The 16,902-nt window shown below is 46.4% G+C and overlaps 1 protein-coding gene across 1 annotated transcript in view; it reads right to left on the reverse strand.

Moving 5' to 3' along the window:
- LOC144764010 (uncharacterized) overlaps positions 1-16,902 on the reverse strand; it is a 190,370-nt gene that overhangs the window by 151,175 nt on the left and 22,293 nt on the right. Inside the window, exon 3 of the mRNA XM_078650142.1 lies at positions 3,282-3,428. Within this exon, the coding sequence (XP_078506268.1) occupies positions 3,282-3,428 (147 nt within the window). The remainder of the gene's footprint in view (positions 1-3,281; positions 3,429-16,902) is intronic.

Genomic DNA, 16,902 nt, shown 5'->3' on the forward strand with positions numbered 1-16,902 from the left:
CCCTTTACCACTAACAGGGAAATGGGTTGGCATATGCACTTCATTCTGTTATATGGCTTTGTCTGATATACTCCTGACTTTGAGTCCTACGTCACCATTGTGGAAAGTGGTGGATAGGGAGAAGACTCAATGTGGTGAAGAACAACACACCAGTAAGTAGTTCCTTGTAAGCAAACAAAAGGGTCATCTTTAAGGTACATTTTGATAAAATCTTCCCCTGTTCAAGCTGTGCATTCACCAGCATCTGATGGGGTGGTACTAAAAATAAAAAGTCCAATATTCAGGCATGCAATCTAGCCTCTACCTACATTGAATCTGATATAAGCACAAAAAGAGCATGTAGTGTTCAAGAATCAAGGAATAAACCACCACCTAAGTCCTAAATACAAGGTCTGCAGACCACTTTGGATTTGGCAGGCAGGTGATCATTCAAAAGGTTATATCATCACTAATTTCTACGGAGAACTGCTTTTCTATGACCTCAAAACAGTTCTCAGAAGTAATTCAGTTGGAACACAGAAGGTGGGGTTACAGGCCTCTGCCTAGAGGAATTGGACACAACAGCTGTGAGGGCACAGTTGGAGAATGAAGAGGGTCAGCAATTATGTACTTTAACTGCAAATTCAAAGGCCTAAGCCTTGAGCATAAGTTGCATGATGTAGGAGTTTCTGTGTCCAGAATAGGGAATAATCCTGTAGACCTGGGATTATGTGGTTCAAACCCACAAAGCATTATAACAGGACTATCTGAAAAGTTGTCCATGACAGTTTTTCATGTTTTCTGAAAATGTTGTGGTGTTTCTGTGAAGAGTGGAAGATTGCTTTAGCTGCAGGGGGTATGTTTGTATTTCAGGTTCGAGTAGCAGAAGACAACAAGGAACAATTATCCCATCAGACTTGTGGCTGGACCAATGTGTTTCTGATGTCAAGGTTGTGTGTCAACATTCGGTCCCACATACATGCCGATATGTGCATTAGTTCCCTTAGTTTATGGTTGAAGTCAGCGCCTTGTAGGGTCCATAACTGGTTTCAGATCAAACCCCTGAGAAAACTCCTATTTGTTCAGGGCTCGAAATTCTGAGTTGGGTGGTATTCAACACAACCGGTAATTTCTGGTGATTACATAACTTATGCGTTTTTAAACCCTGACAGGTACAACCTGCTGAAATTTAACAGGGAAAAAGTGCATTATATGTACTGTACCACTTGGATGTTGCTGTGTTAAGCATCACAATTCTCATGTGATTCTCCAAAAACTAGAAATAGTTAATATGAATTGAACCTGCTACTCTGACAGACTCAGAATCCGGGCCCTTGTCTCAATTCCTACTAAGTAATTAAAAAATAATAGCTAAATACTGAAACTAAGGATGAGAAAATTAGTATGTCACCTGCTCAGAAAATAGGTGCACACCGAAACACTAAATCAAAACAGATATAGTGAAACAAGATCTACGATCATGATAGCAAAGTGTGGAAGATGTACAGTAGCTGAATCATGATTCTCAAACCAAGACCAGAATACACAGGAGCCCCCTCACACATTAACTGCACCATTAATCAAAGGGTGATACCTTGAGGTACAATAGCTGCACCATCGCTCAAAAGGGAGAGACCAGAGTAAGCAATACCGATATCATGCAATAGCTGCATCATGGAGCGCCAGGACACCTCCGGGTAATAGCGCGCTTTATAAATGCCAAAAATAAATAAAATAAAATGGATCGAAGGGCGAGACCGTGGTGTGCAATCGATGCATCATGGATCAAAGGGCGAGACCGTGGTGTGCAATCGATGCATCATGGATCAAAGGGCGAGACCGTGGTGTGCAATCGATGCATCATGGATCAAAGGGCGAGACTAGGGCGTGCAATAGCTGCACCATAGAACAAAGGGCGAGACTAGGGCATGCAATAGCTGCACCATGGATCAGAGGGCAAGACCGTGGTGTGCAATCGATGCATCATGGATCAAAGGATGAGACCGGGGTGTGCAATCACTGCATCATGCATCAAAGGGCGAGACCAGGGCATGCAATAGCTGCACCATGGATCAAACTGGGAGACCGTGGTGTGCAATCGATGCATCATGGATCAAAGGACGAGACCGTGGTGTGCAATCGGTCACATCATGGATCAAAGAGCGAGACCGGGGTGTGCAATCGTTGCATCGTGCATCAAAGGGTGAGAACAGGGTGTGCAATACCTACATCATGCAATAGCTGCATCAAAAGAAGAGACCAGGGTGTGCAACAGCTGCACCATGGATCAAAGTGTAAGGTCAGGGTGTGCAATAGCTGCACCATCGATCAAAGGGCGAGACCGTGGTGTGCAATCGATGCATCATGGATCAAACGGCAGGACAGTTGTGTGCAATCGATGCATCATGGATCAAAGGGCGAGACTGGGGTGTGCAATCACTGCATCATACATCAAAGTGCGAGACCAGGGCATGCAATAACTGCTCCATGGATCAAAGGGCGAGACCGTGGTGTGTAATTGATGCATCATGGACCAAAGGGCACCCCAGGGTGTGCAATCACTGCATCATGCATCAAAGGGTGAGACCAGGGTGTGCAATAACTGCACCATGGATCAAAGGGCGAGATCGGGGTGTGGAATTGATGCATCATGGATCAAAGGGCAAGACCAGGGTGTGCAATAGCTGCACCATGGGGCAAAGGGCGAGACCGTGGTGTGCAATCACTGCATCATGGATCAAAGGGCAAGACCGCGGTGTGCAATCGATGCAGCATGGGTCAAAGAGCGAGACCGTGGTGTGCAATTGCTGCATCGTGCATCAAAGGGCGAGAGAAGGGTGTGCAATCGATGCACCATGGATCAAAGGGCAAGATCAGGGTGTGCAATAGCTGCACCATGGGTCAAAGGGCGTGACCGGGGTGTGCAATAGCTGCAGCATGTATCAAAGGGCAAGACCAGGTTGTGTAATAGCTGCACCATGGGTCAAATGGCGAGACCGGGGTGTGCAATAGCTGAACCATAGATCAAAGGGCAAGACCAGGGTGTGCAATAGCTGCACCATGGATCAAAGGCAAGACCGGGGTGTGCAATAGCTGCACCATGGATCAAAGGCAAGACCGGGGTGTGCAATAGCTGCACCATGGATCAAAGGGCAAAACCAGGGTGTGCAATAGCTGCACCATGAATCAAACGGCAATACCAGGGTGTGCAATTATGGCATCATTCATCAAAAAGGGTGGCAAGATATAGAACAGATCAACAGTGAAACTACGGATGAGACCAGAATTAGAAGTATAGTTACCTCTGACAGGATTCATGCATGTGTTCCCGCCATGGAAGTAGCAGCACTTCTGTTCTCCTGGGCAGTCTCTGTCGACCATGCACAAATCCTCAAAATCGGGGAACATGTCCCGTTGTTGTCCTGGGCAGATTCCTGGCTTTCCTTGTGCTGATAAAAGAGGTGCATGTGTTACAGTCACATATATAAATGGAAGTCATATGTGCATTTGGCACTGTTAAAGTGTTTGCTTGTTTTCTATGACAAAAAGCCCCTCCTGTTGTACTCCCATGAATATGATGGTATTTCCTTCAACTCTATCAACAGTCTTGCCCCTATACTTTCTAAGAAGAAATGTATTCGTATGATGTGAAATCCTTCAATAGGTCTGGAAATACCACCAAATGTGCAAACTGTGGGGTTTTCATTTCTTCCAACATGGAAACCGGACCAGAAGTGCCATAATCCTGCTTTGACTCTAAACTTGCAAGACAATTCAACTGGACTTGCCCCAATCATTCGTGCATCTCCTGAAATACGTTGAATAATATGTCTGTGAATTAGACTCCGATGTTTAAGAGGTTTGTTGAGAGTATGTTTAATTTTCTTCTGTATGACACTCTCATCTGCATGCTCTCCATGAAGACGCATGTTTCTGGAACTATTTAAATTTGTTATAGGGAATAAGGAAGGCAACAGACACCACTGTGACATGCATTTACTCCCTTGTGCATCACTTGGCTACCATACTACTCAATCAGTTACTGCCAGAGATGAAGTCTAGACAGGTGATGCACATTGACTTCATAATCAAATTAAGGGTAATGGAGCAGAGATTCCGTACTTTTTTTTTTTTTAGAGTTTTATATAGCGCGAACTTGAACCGAACCAAATCAGTTATCAGAGCGCTTTACATAGCACCAGTTACGTTACATGAGGACACACTTTCATTTTTTAGGCACCGGGAGATTAAGTGATTTGCCCAGAATCACAGGGGGTTTTTGGCGTCGTTACCGAGACTCGAACCAAGTTCCCCAGGTCCGAGGTCGAGCGCCTTAGCCGTTAGGCCAACCCCTCTCCCTAAGTACTTGCATACTCTTATTTGTAGGGGTGCATCATCATTGTGAGCCCACCTACACATACACCTGTTTGAGTAAACGTGAAGTGCTAGAATTGTGAAATGTATTAACATAACTACGTGACATACTTTATGCTATTGACAAGTGGCCTGGAGAATTAACGTAGAAAATGGATGTAACTAGCAGAAAGCATTAACATGAAGAACTTGTGTTGTGGAAACTGACAATGCTCATGTACTAAAAGGGTTTATTAATGGTGATATTTTCATAAGTAGGTAAACATATTTGTTGAAATGTAATAATGATTATGTGAATCCGTAATGCTCAAATGATGCATTCTTATGTTAGCTGAAGTCTTAGGCCTGAAATGCAAGCCCCTTAAATTCTCGCTTTATAGTTAATGGTCTGAATTTCATGTGCGCTGTGGAAGCTGTTCTTTCTCACGTTTTGTATTGCAGGTGAAGAAGCAATTTTTAGGCAGAATAATGTCCTTGTTTTAGCAGCTAGGCAAGGAGGGAAGAAGTTACAATTGTGTGACTTGGGTTAATAAAGGAAAGACATTGGGTTTTACACAAGAGAAGGCCTGGGAGCCAAGGACAAAGTGTTGCAAAGGAGGTACATGGAGGACACTGTGGAAAAGTATGCTGAGGACTACACTCAGAGTGGATGGCATGTGTGAGGTGCTCTATGGAAATTTACCTGTGGATAACTGATTGTTGGAGCTAGGGAAAGTGCCCACATCTTCCTTGCCTTTGGAAAGAGAGCATCTTAGGGTGAGCGCTTTCTTTTGTGATGTTGGCTTTATGCTACCTCACCTATCTTGACAGTGGAGTAGATTCTCAGGGAGATTCCACGCCTGACACCTTATTTTCCTCTTGACTTAAACTACTTCGCCAACAATGTAGGGATGCAATTTTAGTGATAGTGTAGGGATAGATTAGATGCTTTTCGTTCATCAACCCTCAATGCAGGGAAACCTGGACTCTTGTTTCCTGATCATTTGTTTACTCATTCTTGAATTAATTGTTTTACTTAAGCTGCATCATTTGAATTGGAGTTTAAGACCACAAGGGAACCCACTAGGTAATCAAGGACCAGGGATAACAGTTATAATAGGCGACAGAGGTCCTTATCTCAAGCAAAATACATACAGGGCAATTAATAAATTATAGACAACAATGTGCTATAGGAAAAACTTGTCCAGCCGTACAATGATTTAATCAATGCAAATGATTTGGCAAAATACGGTGAACAATTATACAGTGGGATACAATCCTGTATCAAGTACATATAACACAAGGAGGAAAACCACAAATTACATAAAGGGGAATTGGCAGGCAATTCTAAGGTTGAGTGGACGCTGGTAATAAGTTAAAGTTTAACCAAGCTGCCCACATGTAGTAAACACAATTGGGTAACACAGTGGAAAACTAGCGTGAAACTACATAAACTGTTGACGGTGTTTGGATCCTGTACAAAATCAAGGATCATCATCAGGACTAAAAATACATTGCCTGATTGTAAACCATAACCCTGTGGGGAAATTAACGAGGGGAACAAAAGAGAAAAAAACAATATTTTAGAGTACGAACCTGCAACGTTAGGCAATAGCTGTCTGATGAATCATGCTTAATGTGACGACCTTACATCCGTGCGTGAATAGCGAAACGTGTCACTCAAGCAGCACAGACTATTTGAATATTGTGACACGAGAGTGAAAGGATTCTGAGTGCTAGGGCTGATGTTGGGTGATTGTGTCAAGTGACTATGGTAGGGTGAATTAAGCGTTGGAGGGTTGGCGGGTAGAGGAAGAGAGGAGGGTCTCACCTTCCAATTGTGAGGGTCAAGGACAACCAGCCGGTAAGTTGTTGTCTGGGTGTGTGCACTCCTGCTTGCAACCTGAGGAGAAGGAGCAGGGTTAGTGCTCGATGGTTAAGGTGATATTGGAACCATCACAGTAATACGAAGGGGTTGGAATACCTGACGGGAGAAGTGATGCTCGTAGCGCCGCGAGTTGCGGGGCGCCAACGCGAACCTTGCCACACGATGGGAACAAAGGCCTCTTGCAGAATAATTAATCTTGGTTTCACGGTTTCCAGGGAGCGGAGGGAACAAGGACCTGATAATCTGGTGGAAACAAGGTAATGGTTAGGGACAGAGGGGGCAGAGAAGCGGCTTCAGAGTACTGAACCTAACTGCGGGTTGCTTACCAAGGTCCCGCCGTTATTTATGCCCAGGGTCGGAATTGTAGCATTACCAGTGCTGAATCTGTCTTGCAGCGGTTGGCGGGGAATCCTAGAGAAGGGGAGGTGGATAGGGTTAGAAGGCTTGGTCGTTAACTTGGTAGTACTCACTGCAAGGGAGCAACCAACAGAGATTGGACTGCCGGATTACCGTAGATATCCAGAGTGATCATCCCACAGACGCGATCGGGCGCAATGGCTCGTATCAGCGAAGTGAATCGAGGCGCGCAAGTAGCTTTATGCGTGTGAATGGAGCGGCCATGTTAGTTGAGGAGGGCGTAAACATGACGGGACACTGCGGCGGCCATCTTGGTTGAGTCAATTAGTCCAAGGGACATGTTCGCGCAGCCGGTGGGTCAGTGAATTCATTTGTTACAGTGTGGGACGGGGGTGGGAGGGTGATAGTGTAATAGTATCTGAGTGAGATAATGAGTGAGGAAAGGTGAAAGTCGGCATGCAACTAAACCTGCAGGATATAATATGCAAGGCAATTAGCTCATTTCTGTTAAGGGACAAAGGAATACAGAAGTATTAGAAGCAACACATAATGGGGTTACAGCAGAGAGGTCCAGTCTTCATTTCTATTGAGACCACTTTTTATACTGTCCATAAGAATGATCATTCGCAATTCTTCCTTATTCAGTAGGAGAGCCATGTCTCCTCCGCGGGGTGGCAGTTTCAATGCTTTTAGAACAGTCCATTTGATGTCATTTTCTGTGTGACCTTCTTACGTGAAATGGTCGACAAGTGGGGCGTTGGGTGTCTTGCATCGGACCCGGCTGCAGTGTTGACTAATTCTAATTTTGATTTTCTCTTTTGTCTGACCAATGTATAGTTTGAGGCAAGGGCATTCAATCAGGTAAATAACGTCACTAGTATTGAAATTTGAAAAAGATTGATCATTTATCTGGACATTATTAAATTTGAAGGATTTGCCTTCTATAGTGTAAACACAAACATTACAGGAACCCCACTTAGCATGCCCTATTAATGGAGGTTGATTACAGAGGGCATCAAGTGTTTGACGCTGTGGTGGACAGGGAAGTGCTGCTCTAACCAAATGATCTTTGAGGTTGGAGCTCTTCCGAAAGGCAAATACAGGGCGTTCAATCTCAAGAGTGCCAGCATTTAGTAACGGCCAATGTTTCAATATCGATTTCCTCAAGACATTGGAGACCGGTGAAAAGGTAGTCACACAAGCAGATCCGCCTAATCCTGAGAAGTTGGGAGTATGGTAGTGAGTCCCTAAGTGCTCTGGGATGGTTGCCCGAGTAGCTCAATAAAGTATTACGCGGAGGAGGAGCTACGCGCGCATCCGAGATGGCCGCGTGAGCACAGGGCTCCCGAGGACCCTCGCTACCTCCCGCATTTATCCTGGATAATATCCTGATTTGATGGAAGGTCATTGAAGACACAACCCGGCTGATGTACTAGCAGGTTTTTGGGTCGGAATCGGACGCAGGGTCCCCGAGCTTTGCCGTCTTGAAATTTGTGGCCTTCTCCATGGAACAGCCTGGACCTTAAGTTGTAGCAGTGCCCAGGTCGTAATTTAACAACAACGCTTGAGGGGATCAGACCACAGCCTCACTTCACTTTCGGTTTCGTTTCTCCAGCCTATTGTCTCCTAACTGTGGTGTGTCTGTTGATCGGACGAGCTCTGCTGCCAGCTCATCGAGCTTAGAGCTAGCGACTGTTTGGCTGTGGACTCAAATTGGCCCAACTTCGCCTCCTGTATTCTTGTGTGTGAATTGTAAGGAGCCATTTGGACCAGATCCCAAGCCTCCCTCCGGGGCACCTGGCTCGCCATGACGGGCAAGGCCGAGGGTGAAAAACGGAAAGTCAAGACCACTATCCGTGGAGGTTCAACCCAGACGAATGTCATGGATTGCTACACACTTTCTAAAGGATCCCCTGGTGGTGCACCTAAGGCCCGGGAGGAGGCTGTCGACGATCCTGCTGCATTGGCGGAATTAACGCTACAAGACGTGATGGGCGCCATTGCTGGTATTCAGTCTTCCATTGGCCAACAGTATGAAGCCCTGGCTCTGAAGTTGGACACAGTGGCTATTGATGTCAACCTCATTCGGACTGATTTGGCCAAGACGAACGAGAAGGTGAAGTTATTGGATCTAAAGACGTCCAGCCTAACCACGGATGTGTCCGACTTGCAAACAGAAGTGCGCAACCTTAGATCTGCTAATGACTTTTTTGCTCGTCGCTTGGAGGATTTTGAAGGCCGTGCATGGTGCAACAACGTGCGTATTATTGGGGTCCCGGAAGATTCTAGTTCACTCGCCACAGATCTTCGCGTGGAGGACCTCATTCTTAATCATCTTGCACCCAAGGGCCTGAGTAAATTCTTTGCCATCGAACGTGCGCACAGAGTGCCAGGGGGACAGGCGAAGCCCGGTTTTCACCCCCGTCCGATTATTGCACGGATTTTCAACTACAGAGATTGCGACGCCATTCTGCCGGCGGCACGGACAAGCGGCCCTACGCAGTTCGAGAACGCTGCTGTGAACTTTTATCCGGACTTTTCTCAATCGGTCCAGAAACAACGAATGGGATTTCAAGGGGTGAAACGGCAACTAAGAGACATGGAACTAAAATACGCTATGTTATTCCTGGCCCGACTGCGTGTTGAATATGACAATCGAACATTCTTCTTTGTCAGGCCTGAGGAAGCGAGTGACTGGTTGGACACTTTGCCGGCTCGCCGTGCTGGCCAGGAACGTGCTGGTGGTGCTGAGGGAGGACTGATGGACCAAGAATGATTATGGTGCCTGTGTCCGGAACACTGTTCAACGTATCCAGCTGAGGCTCACTGACTTCCTTGATCATTCCATTCGTACTTGGGAGGTGGCGGGGATGGCGGGACCCCTTTCCTCCTCTGGGGTTCTCTTTGTGTAGATTAGTTCTTTGTTTGTAATTGTTAGGGCGACAGGCATGCTACAAATTGGGGTGGCTTTCGAGTCGGTGCAGGGGTGCAGGCTGGGGTGTAGTTGTGTTGGGGAACTTGGGGTGAGGGGGGGTCATGTTTTGGGATTGTTTGTTTTTTCTTTTTCAAGGCAAGGTACTTTCATTAACTTTGACATTGGTGTGATGCTCGTTTTGAGATGGGAGTTCATTGTGGATCTGGATGGGGGTAGTGGGTTGAGGGTATTATGCTGGAATGTGAATGGGTTGGGTGACCGTATAAAGAGAGGGGTGGTTATGCAGCTGTTGCGGCGCCTTTCGCCTGATTTCGTTTTGCTACAAGAGACACACTTGATAGGAAATACTTGTCACGCTCCTAATAGACGGGGTTATCGTCTTGCTGCCCATTCTGGATTTACATCTAGTTCTAGAGGAGTGGGTATTTTGCTCAGGGTTTCCCTCCCCCTCGAGGTTGACGATGTGATCCTTGATGCCAGAGGTCGATATGTTGCACTGGGAGGGAAAACCAATTTCGTTGGTGTCGGTGTATGTCCCTCCAGGCTTACAATCCGCGATATTTACGGACCTGGGGCGGATGGTTCTGGGTCTCCCGGAGGGTGTTTTGATACTGGGTGGTGATTTTAACTCCGACATTTCTGGCAGAATAGACCGCTATCCGCCCCGAGATCTTCCTGCTGCGCAATCCTGGTTGGGTGACTTCCTGGAAACATTGGGACTTATAGATTGTTGGAGACCAATGCATCCAGAGCAAACACAGTTTACTTTCCATTCGGGTGCTCATGGTAGTTTTTCTAGATTGGATTATACCCTGATACCGGCTGCCCTGTCCCCTTCGATTGGAGAGATTAAACACTTGGCCCGGGGTATATCAGATCATTCCCCTATTTGGTTTCATTTTAATCTTAACATCGGCGCCGAAGGGAGGGTGGCCCCGATTAACCCCTGGTATCTTCTTAACCCTAAGACTCGCACTGAATTGATTAAATCATTTGATCTATTTTACTGAGAATGCTGGTTCTGTATCCTCGCCTGTTTTGTTATGGGAAGCTTTTAAGACTGTGATCAGGGGACAGGCATTGTCTTTGGTGGGGTGTGCAAAGAAATGTAAGAATGAGGCCATTGTTCAGACTGAAATCACAGACCTGGAGACTGCATTGGAACGAGAGGTCACTCGAGAGGCATTACATGTCCTCCGCCTTAAACAACTAGAATATAAAACTCTGGTTACTGATGCGGCAAAGATGATGAGTAGGGAACAGCAGGGACGGCTATATGATGTGGGTGATAAAGCAGGAAAATTGATTGCCTGGCTGGACAGAAGGGAGAGAGCGAGTCGAGTGGTTCCGGTGGTTGAGACATGTGGTGGTGTGCGTGTAACGGACCCTGTTGAAATTGTTGAATGCTTTGCTGATTATTTTTCGAAAGGTCTATACCTCGGTGTCCGACAGGCCCGAGGAGGATTCACAGTTGTTGCTTCGAGATATAGCACTTCCATGTTTGTCGGAATCGGATCGGGACTGTTTGGATGCCACGCCCTCTGTGGATGAGGTGGCTCTTGCTCTACACTCCATTCGTTCCGGCAAAGCTCTTGGTCCCAACGGCCTTCCTATTGAACTGTATAAATTACGCCCTGATACTCTAGCTCCCTATCTCCGTGATATGTTTTTGGCTGCGCGAGACAGTAGCTCCCTCCCTAGAGATCAGCGTCTTGCTACCATTGTGGTGATCCATAAGGAGGGCAAGCCAAGGGATCTTTGCTCGTCTTATAGACCCATTTTGCTCTTAAATGCGGAGCCTAAGATCCTCGCCAAACTGCTTGCTAATCGTCTGATTACGGTTATTAGCGACCTGATTCATCCGGATCAATCGGGTTTTATCCCGCACCGTAACGTGGCATTAAATTTGCGACGTTTGCAGAGGGCCCCGACGCTGCGTGAACCGGCCATCTTGGCGTCCTTAGACGCCACGATGGCCTTTGATACAATCGAATGGTCTTATCTCTGGGCGGTACTCGCCAAGTTTGGATTCGGCGCTGGTTTTATTGGTTGGGTCAAACTCTTGTATGAAACGCCACTGGCACAGGTGGTGGTCAATGGCCGTGTCTCCGTGCCTTTTACTCTTGGGAGGGGCACGCGGCAGGGTTCTCTGTTGTCCCCGCTCCTCTTTGCTTTGGCGTTGGAGCCACTCGCCGCTTGGCTACGGTGGGAACCTTCGCTGAAGGGTATACGCTGGACGTCGGAATTTGAAGATCGCATTTCCTTATACGCGGATGATATTTTATTGTACCTCACCTCTCCCCAAAAATCGCTCAACGTATTGTTTGACGTACTTAACTCCTTCGGGAAGAACTCGGGCCTTATCATTAATTGGTCGAAATCCTACATTTATGTACTTGCGGGTGATGTCCCTCGTTTGCCGCGGGGCTGTCCCATCCAGTTGTCGCAGTGTGGCTTTAAGTACTTGGGTGTGTTTATCTCGTTGGATCCGGCGGTTCGCTATGAACGCAATTTACTCCCCCCGCTTCAAAGGTTGCGCTCCGATGTAGCGCGTTGGCGTAAATTACCGTTATCTCCCCTAGGGCGTTCGGCTCTTTTGAAAATGATGTCCTTACCGCGGTTCCTATACGCACTTCAGAATAGTTTCGATGTCATCCCATCGAAATATATTCAGGAAGTAGAATCGTTGTAGAGACAATTAATATGGGACGGACGTTCCTGCATCGCTCTTCCAAAATTGACACTTCCCTGGTATGATGGCGGTATAGCGCTCCCGGATATTCGTCGGTATTATTGGGCCTCCCACCTTGCTGCCATCAACCACGGGATGTATGGCCCGGCGTTGAATCCAGCATTTGAAATGGATAAGTGGCTACTCCCGGGTGGTGATTACTACAGGGCGCTTTATTCGAGACCCTCGCGTTCACAACTCTCTGGACCTACCGCTATAGCCGTGCGGGTATGGCATAGCGCAACGGCCGCCCTGGGCTGGAGTGATAAAATAACTGGTGCGACTCCGCTCTATGCCTCTGCGAAGTTGGGTGGACTATGGCAGACGAAGGGATTTGATAAATGGGACACGATCGGTATTAGTAAGGTGCGTGATCTCTGGGTTAAAGGAGAGGTGAAGACCTTCTCGGATCTGCAAGTAGAGTACAAGCTGAATGACAGGGAAAAATTTCGTTATGTACAGGTACGCCATGCTCTGCACTCTGTGTTGCCAGTGGGTAGTGACATTCCGGAATCCTCCCCCCCTCGAAGATCGTATACTAGACGGTCATGTGCCGGACAGTACTATCTCATTGTTCTATAAGAAAATTATTAATGACCGATCGAATCTGCTTGATCGCCTTCGTGCAGCTTGGATTGCTGATGGTATTGAACTTGATGATGAGGACTGACATTCCGCGATCTCCTCTCCCAGGGAGGTGGCGATTCCGGCCCGCCACCGTCTGGTCCAACTCAAGATCATCCACAGAATCTATGTCACCGGTCCCCGTTTGATCCATATGGGCTACTCCACGGATGGCATGTGTAGGCGTGGGTGTGGTCTCCTTGGCACCTATCTCCATATCATATGGGAATGCCCTGAGGTGGTGCGATTTTGGAAACGTATACATGAGGTGATGGATGAAGTAACGGGTGTTGTAATGATGCCGGAAGCCCGGCAATGTTTATTGAATGTGTGGGGTCCGAATGATTATGACGTGTCGCAGCTTCGGTGGGTGACTCTTGCCAATATGGTTGCGAAGAGGGATATTGCACAGTTGTGGGGTCCCCGAGGCCGCCTACAGTGACTGCTTGGAAAGGGAGTCTGGACTGGTGCATGTTCAGAGAGAAGACAGTGTATACGGCAAGAGGCAGACCCAAAAAATGGGGGAAGATTTGGGACCAGTGGAACTCATACCGTGGAGATATCTGTACGCCCCCACTCACTGCGATTCCTAGTCCTTCCCAGTTGCCCTGATCACATTCCTTCTAGCTGTGGTGTACTGTGCTGTTCATATGCAATTCTGCCTTTGGCACCCTCCCCTCATCTGTATTCGAAAAATCTTTCTCCTGTTGTCATGTATCTCCCGTCCCCCTTGAGCGCAGACCTAATGGCTGTATTATTGCTGTATTGCCTTGATTGTATGTGTGATGTGTTGTTTCCTTTTGTTTTATATAATAAAAAGTTAAACAATTTTTTTTTAAAAAGGATTACGCTCTGTGGGCTTGCAAAACAATCTTGTGTGGAGAGCACCATCGGAATGATAAATGGTTAGGTCTAGAAACGAGATGGAAGCTTTATCTACTGTGCTGGTGAATTTAAGGCCTGAGCAGTTGTTATTAAGCCAGTGAATACATTGTTGTAGACTGTCTGAACTCTGGTGCCAAATGAGAGAAATATAGTCAATGTAGCGTCTCCAAATAGAGACGGCTGAACAAAAGGGATTCATGGGAGAGAGTATATTAATAGGGCATGCTAAATGTGGTTCCTGTAATGTTTGTGATTACACTATAGAAGGCAAATCCTTTAACCAGAACTGACCCAAGAGTTCTCCTCTGTAAAGGACAGTGCCAAGCCCGCTAGTACGGTAAATATCTAACATTGGGTTACTAGTGCTGTAGTGGGTTCTGTTCATTTTCTTTGTAGTGGCCATCACCACATGTTGTAGGTGCATTTGGCTCTTTGTATTCCTGGCCCTCCAGGATAGATTACTTGCCATCCTTATTTCTAGGTAATCGCATTCCTTAACCTTTTCTAAGATCCCTGATCCAACCCTCATTTTCTCTTTGAATGACTTATGAGAATGGAAAGCCATATGTTTCGTTTTGGACCCGTTTAGGTGCAAACCATAAGATCTACATGCCTCTGAAAACCTATCCAAGATATTTTATAAACCCATAGGGGTTTTCAAGAAGCAAACAAGAGAGCTGGTATTTGCTGGTCTGCCAGTTTCACTGAATTGCTGTTACACTTGTATACAATTTTAATAATATGAAACAGTGTAGGAGCTAAAACGCATCCCTGTTGGACGGGTTGCATTAATTAGTTGAGACAATTTGCCAACACTGCCCCACCTTACTTGTGCAATATTCCCCACGTGGAGACAGATTGCCAAGTGCAGCAGACCTAACGGCGTCCCTATTTCCTTCAGAGCTCTCCACAATTCCCCCCTTGGTAGTAAATTGAATGCCGATTTAGGATCCACAAACACCACACATAGATTTCCTTTACCAGTTAAAACCCGTTTCCATAAAATCAATAAAACCCAAAACACCTGATCTATGGTGCTCGGGTAAACTCTAAAACCTGCCTACAGGCAGGATAACATCTGCTCTTCCTCAATCCATGCTTGTATTTTAGTTAGTAGCTGCTTAATAAAGATGTATCGTGATGCACCTATTAGACTAATGGGTCTGTAATTAATTGTGTCCCCTTTGTCTCCTTTCTTTTTTTTCACAACACATTTTATTGCATTTTTATGATCATACAGCCCACTGAGCTACACATGCATTGACATCATTTCATGAGTAATATTGCTCTATATTTATATTAAACTGTAACAATGTAACCCCTGCACTTTTCCTTATCTAAGTCTAATAGGAATGTTTTCAGTTAATATCTAGGTTTCACAAAAAATATTCCATGAGATATGTTGTGTTAATATGTCATATGCCTGGATTTCAGTATCTATGGGGTTTGCCATCGACATCTGTTGTTCTAGGACAATGCCACATGAGCCAGCCCATTGCTGCCATAATTTCGTATGTTTCTGGGGGCACCAGCAAACCTGAAAAACAGGTATTTCTAGTCCCATGCAAAAATCCATCCCTTTCTTCCATGTCTGTCAAATTATGTCCCTTCTGCAGGGGGGTTGTCAGACTTCCACAGCCTAGCTATGTCTCGTTTGGCAAGAGTTAGGCCCAGCAATAGGAGATATTGCTAATATCTATTACCCTCGATCTTTTTGGCAATATGAAGGAGTATTAATCTAGGGAATTTAGTGAGCTCCCATGCCAGCACTTCTGCCAGGCATTTGATCACCCGTCCAGAATATATTCAAGGCTGTACATGTCCACATGGTCTGTATAAAGGTACCCTTGTCATTCCGACATCTTAAGCATATGGGGGATTCTATCATTCCCTCTCTCCATAACCTATATTGTGTGTAATAGGCCCTATGTATGTTTTTAAAGTGTATCATGCGTAAACGCAATGAGATGGCTGCCCCCTGAAAGTGCCTCAGTCCAATCATCAGTGTCATTTTGAGATCTTTTGATCACCTAAATCACCCATTAAAAGTTTGCCGTCTAGTGGGTTAAAATCTGGGAGTGACTCCATCATAGCGATGTAGGGAGTGATCGAATGACAAAACTGTAGGTATCGATAAAACTGGGAGTGGGGCATTGAAATTACTTAAGTGGAAGGCTGAGCATTACATAGTTCAAGTTAAGTTCAAGTTATAAAATGTGTATAGCGCACTACTCACCCAGAGGGTCTCAAGGCGCTTGAGGGAGGGGGGTATGTTACTTATAGAATATCCAGGTTTTTAGTTGTTTTCTGAAGGAGAGGTGGTTCTGTGTAAGGCGTAGGTGGATGGGGAGAGAATTCCAGGTTTTGGCCGCTAAGTAGGAGAAGGATCTTCCACCCATGGTGGATCTTTGGATGCGTGGAATCACAGCGAGGGCTTGATTGGACGATCGTAGTTGGCGGGTGGGGGTGTAAAAGGTCAGGCGCGTGTTGAGGTATTCGGGTCCTAGGTCGTAAAGGGCTCTGTGTGCGTGAGTGAGGAGACGGAACGTTATACTCTTGTTGACGGGGAGCCAATGGAGGTCCCTCAGGTGGCCGGAGATGTGAGCTTGGCGGGGGATGTCTAGGATGAGTTGAGCGGAGGCGCTCTGAATGCGTTGGAGTTTTTTCTGTAGTTTGGCTGTGGTTCCGGCGTAAAGGGTGTTTCCGTAGTCCAGTCGGCTTGTGACTAGTGCATGGGTGACCGTCCTTCTTGTTTCGGTGGGGATCCAGCGGAAGATTTTTTTGAGCATACGTAGGGTGTTGAAGCATGATGATGAGACGGCGTTGACTTGTCTGGTCATCGAGAGGGAGGAGTCTAGGATGAAGCCCAGGTTACGTGCGTGGTCCATTGGTTTGGGTGCGTTTTCCAGGGCCGGTGGCCACCATGAGTCGTCCCAGGCGGAGGGGGATGATCCTAAGATGAGGACTTCCGTTTTGTCCGAGTTCAGTTTTAAACGGCTGTTCTTCATCCACTCGGCCACTTCTTTCATCCCATCGTGTAGGTTGGTTTTGGCGGAGTTTGGGTATTTGGTGAGGGAGAGGATCAGCTGGGTGTCGTCTGCGTAGGAGATGACGTTGAGTTTGTGTTGGCATGCGATGGATGCGAGGGGG

The sequence above is a fragment of the Lissotriton helveticus genome, chromosome 6, assembly GCF_964261635.1.
Source record: "Lissotriton helveticus chromosome 6, aLisHel1.1, whole genome shotgun sequence".
Classification (NCBI taxonomy): Eukaryota; Metazoa; Chordata; class Amphibia; order Caudata; family Salamandridae; genus Lissotriton; species Lissotriton helveticus.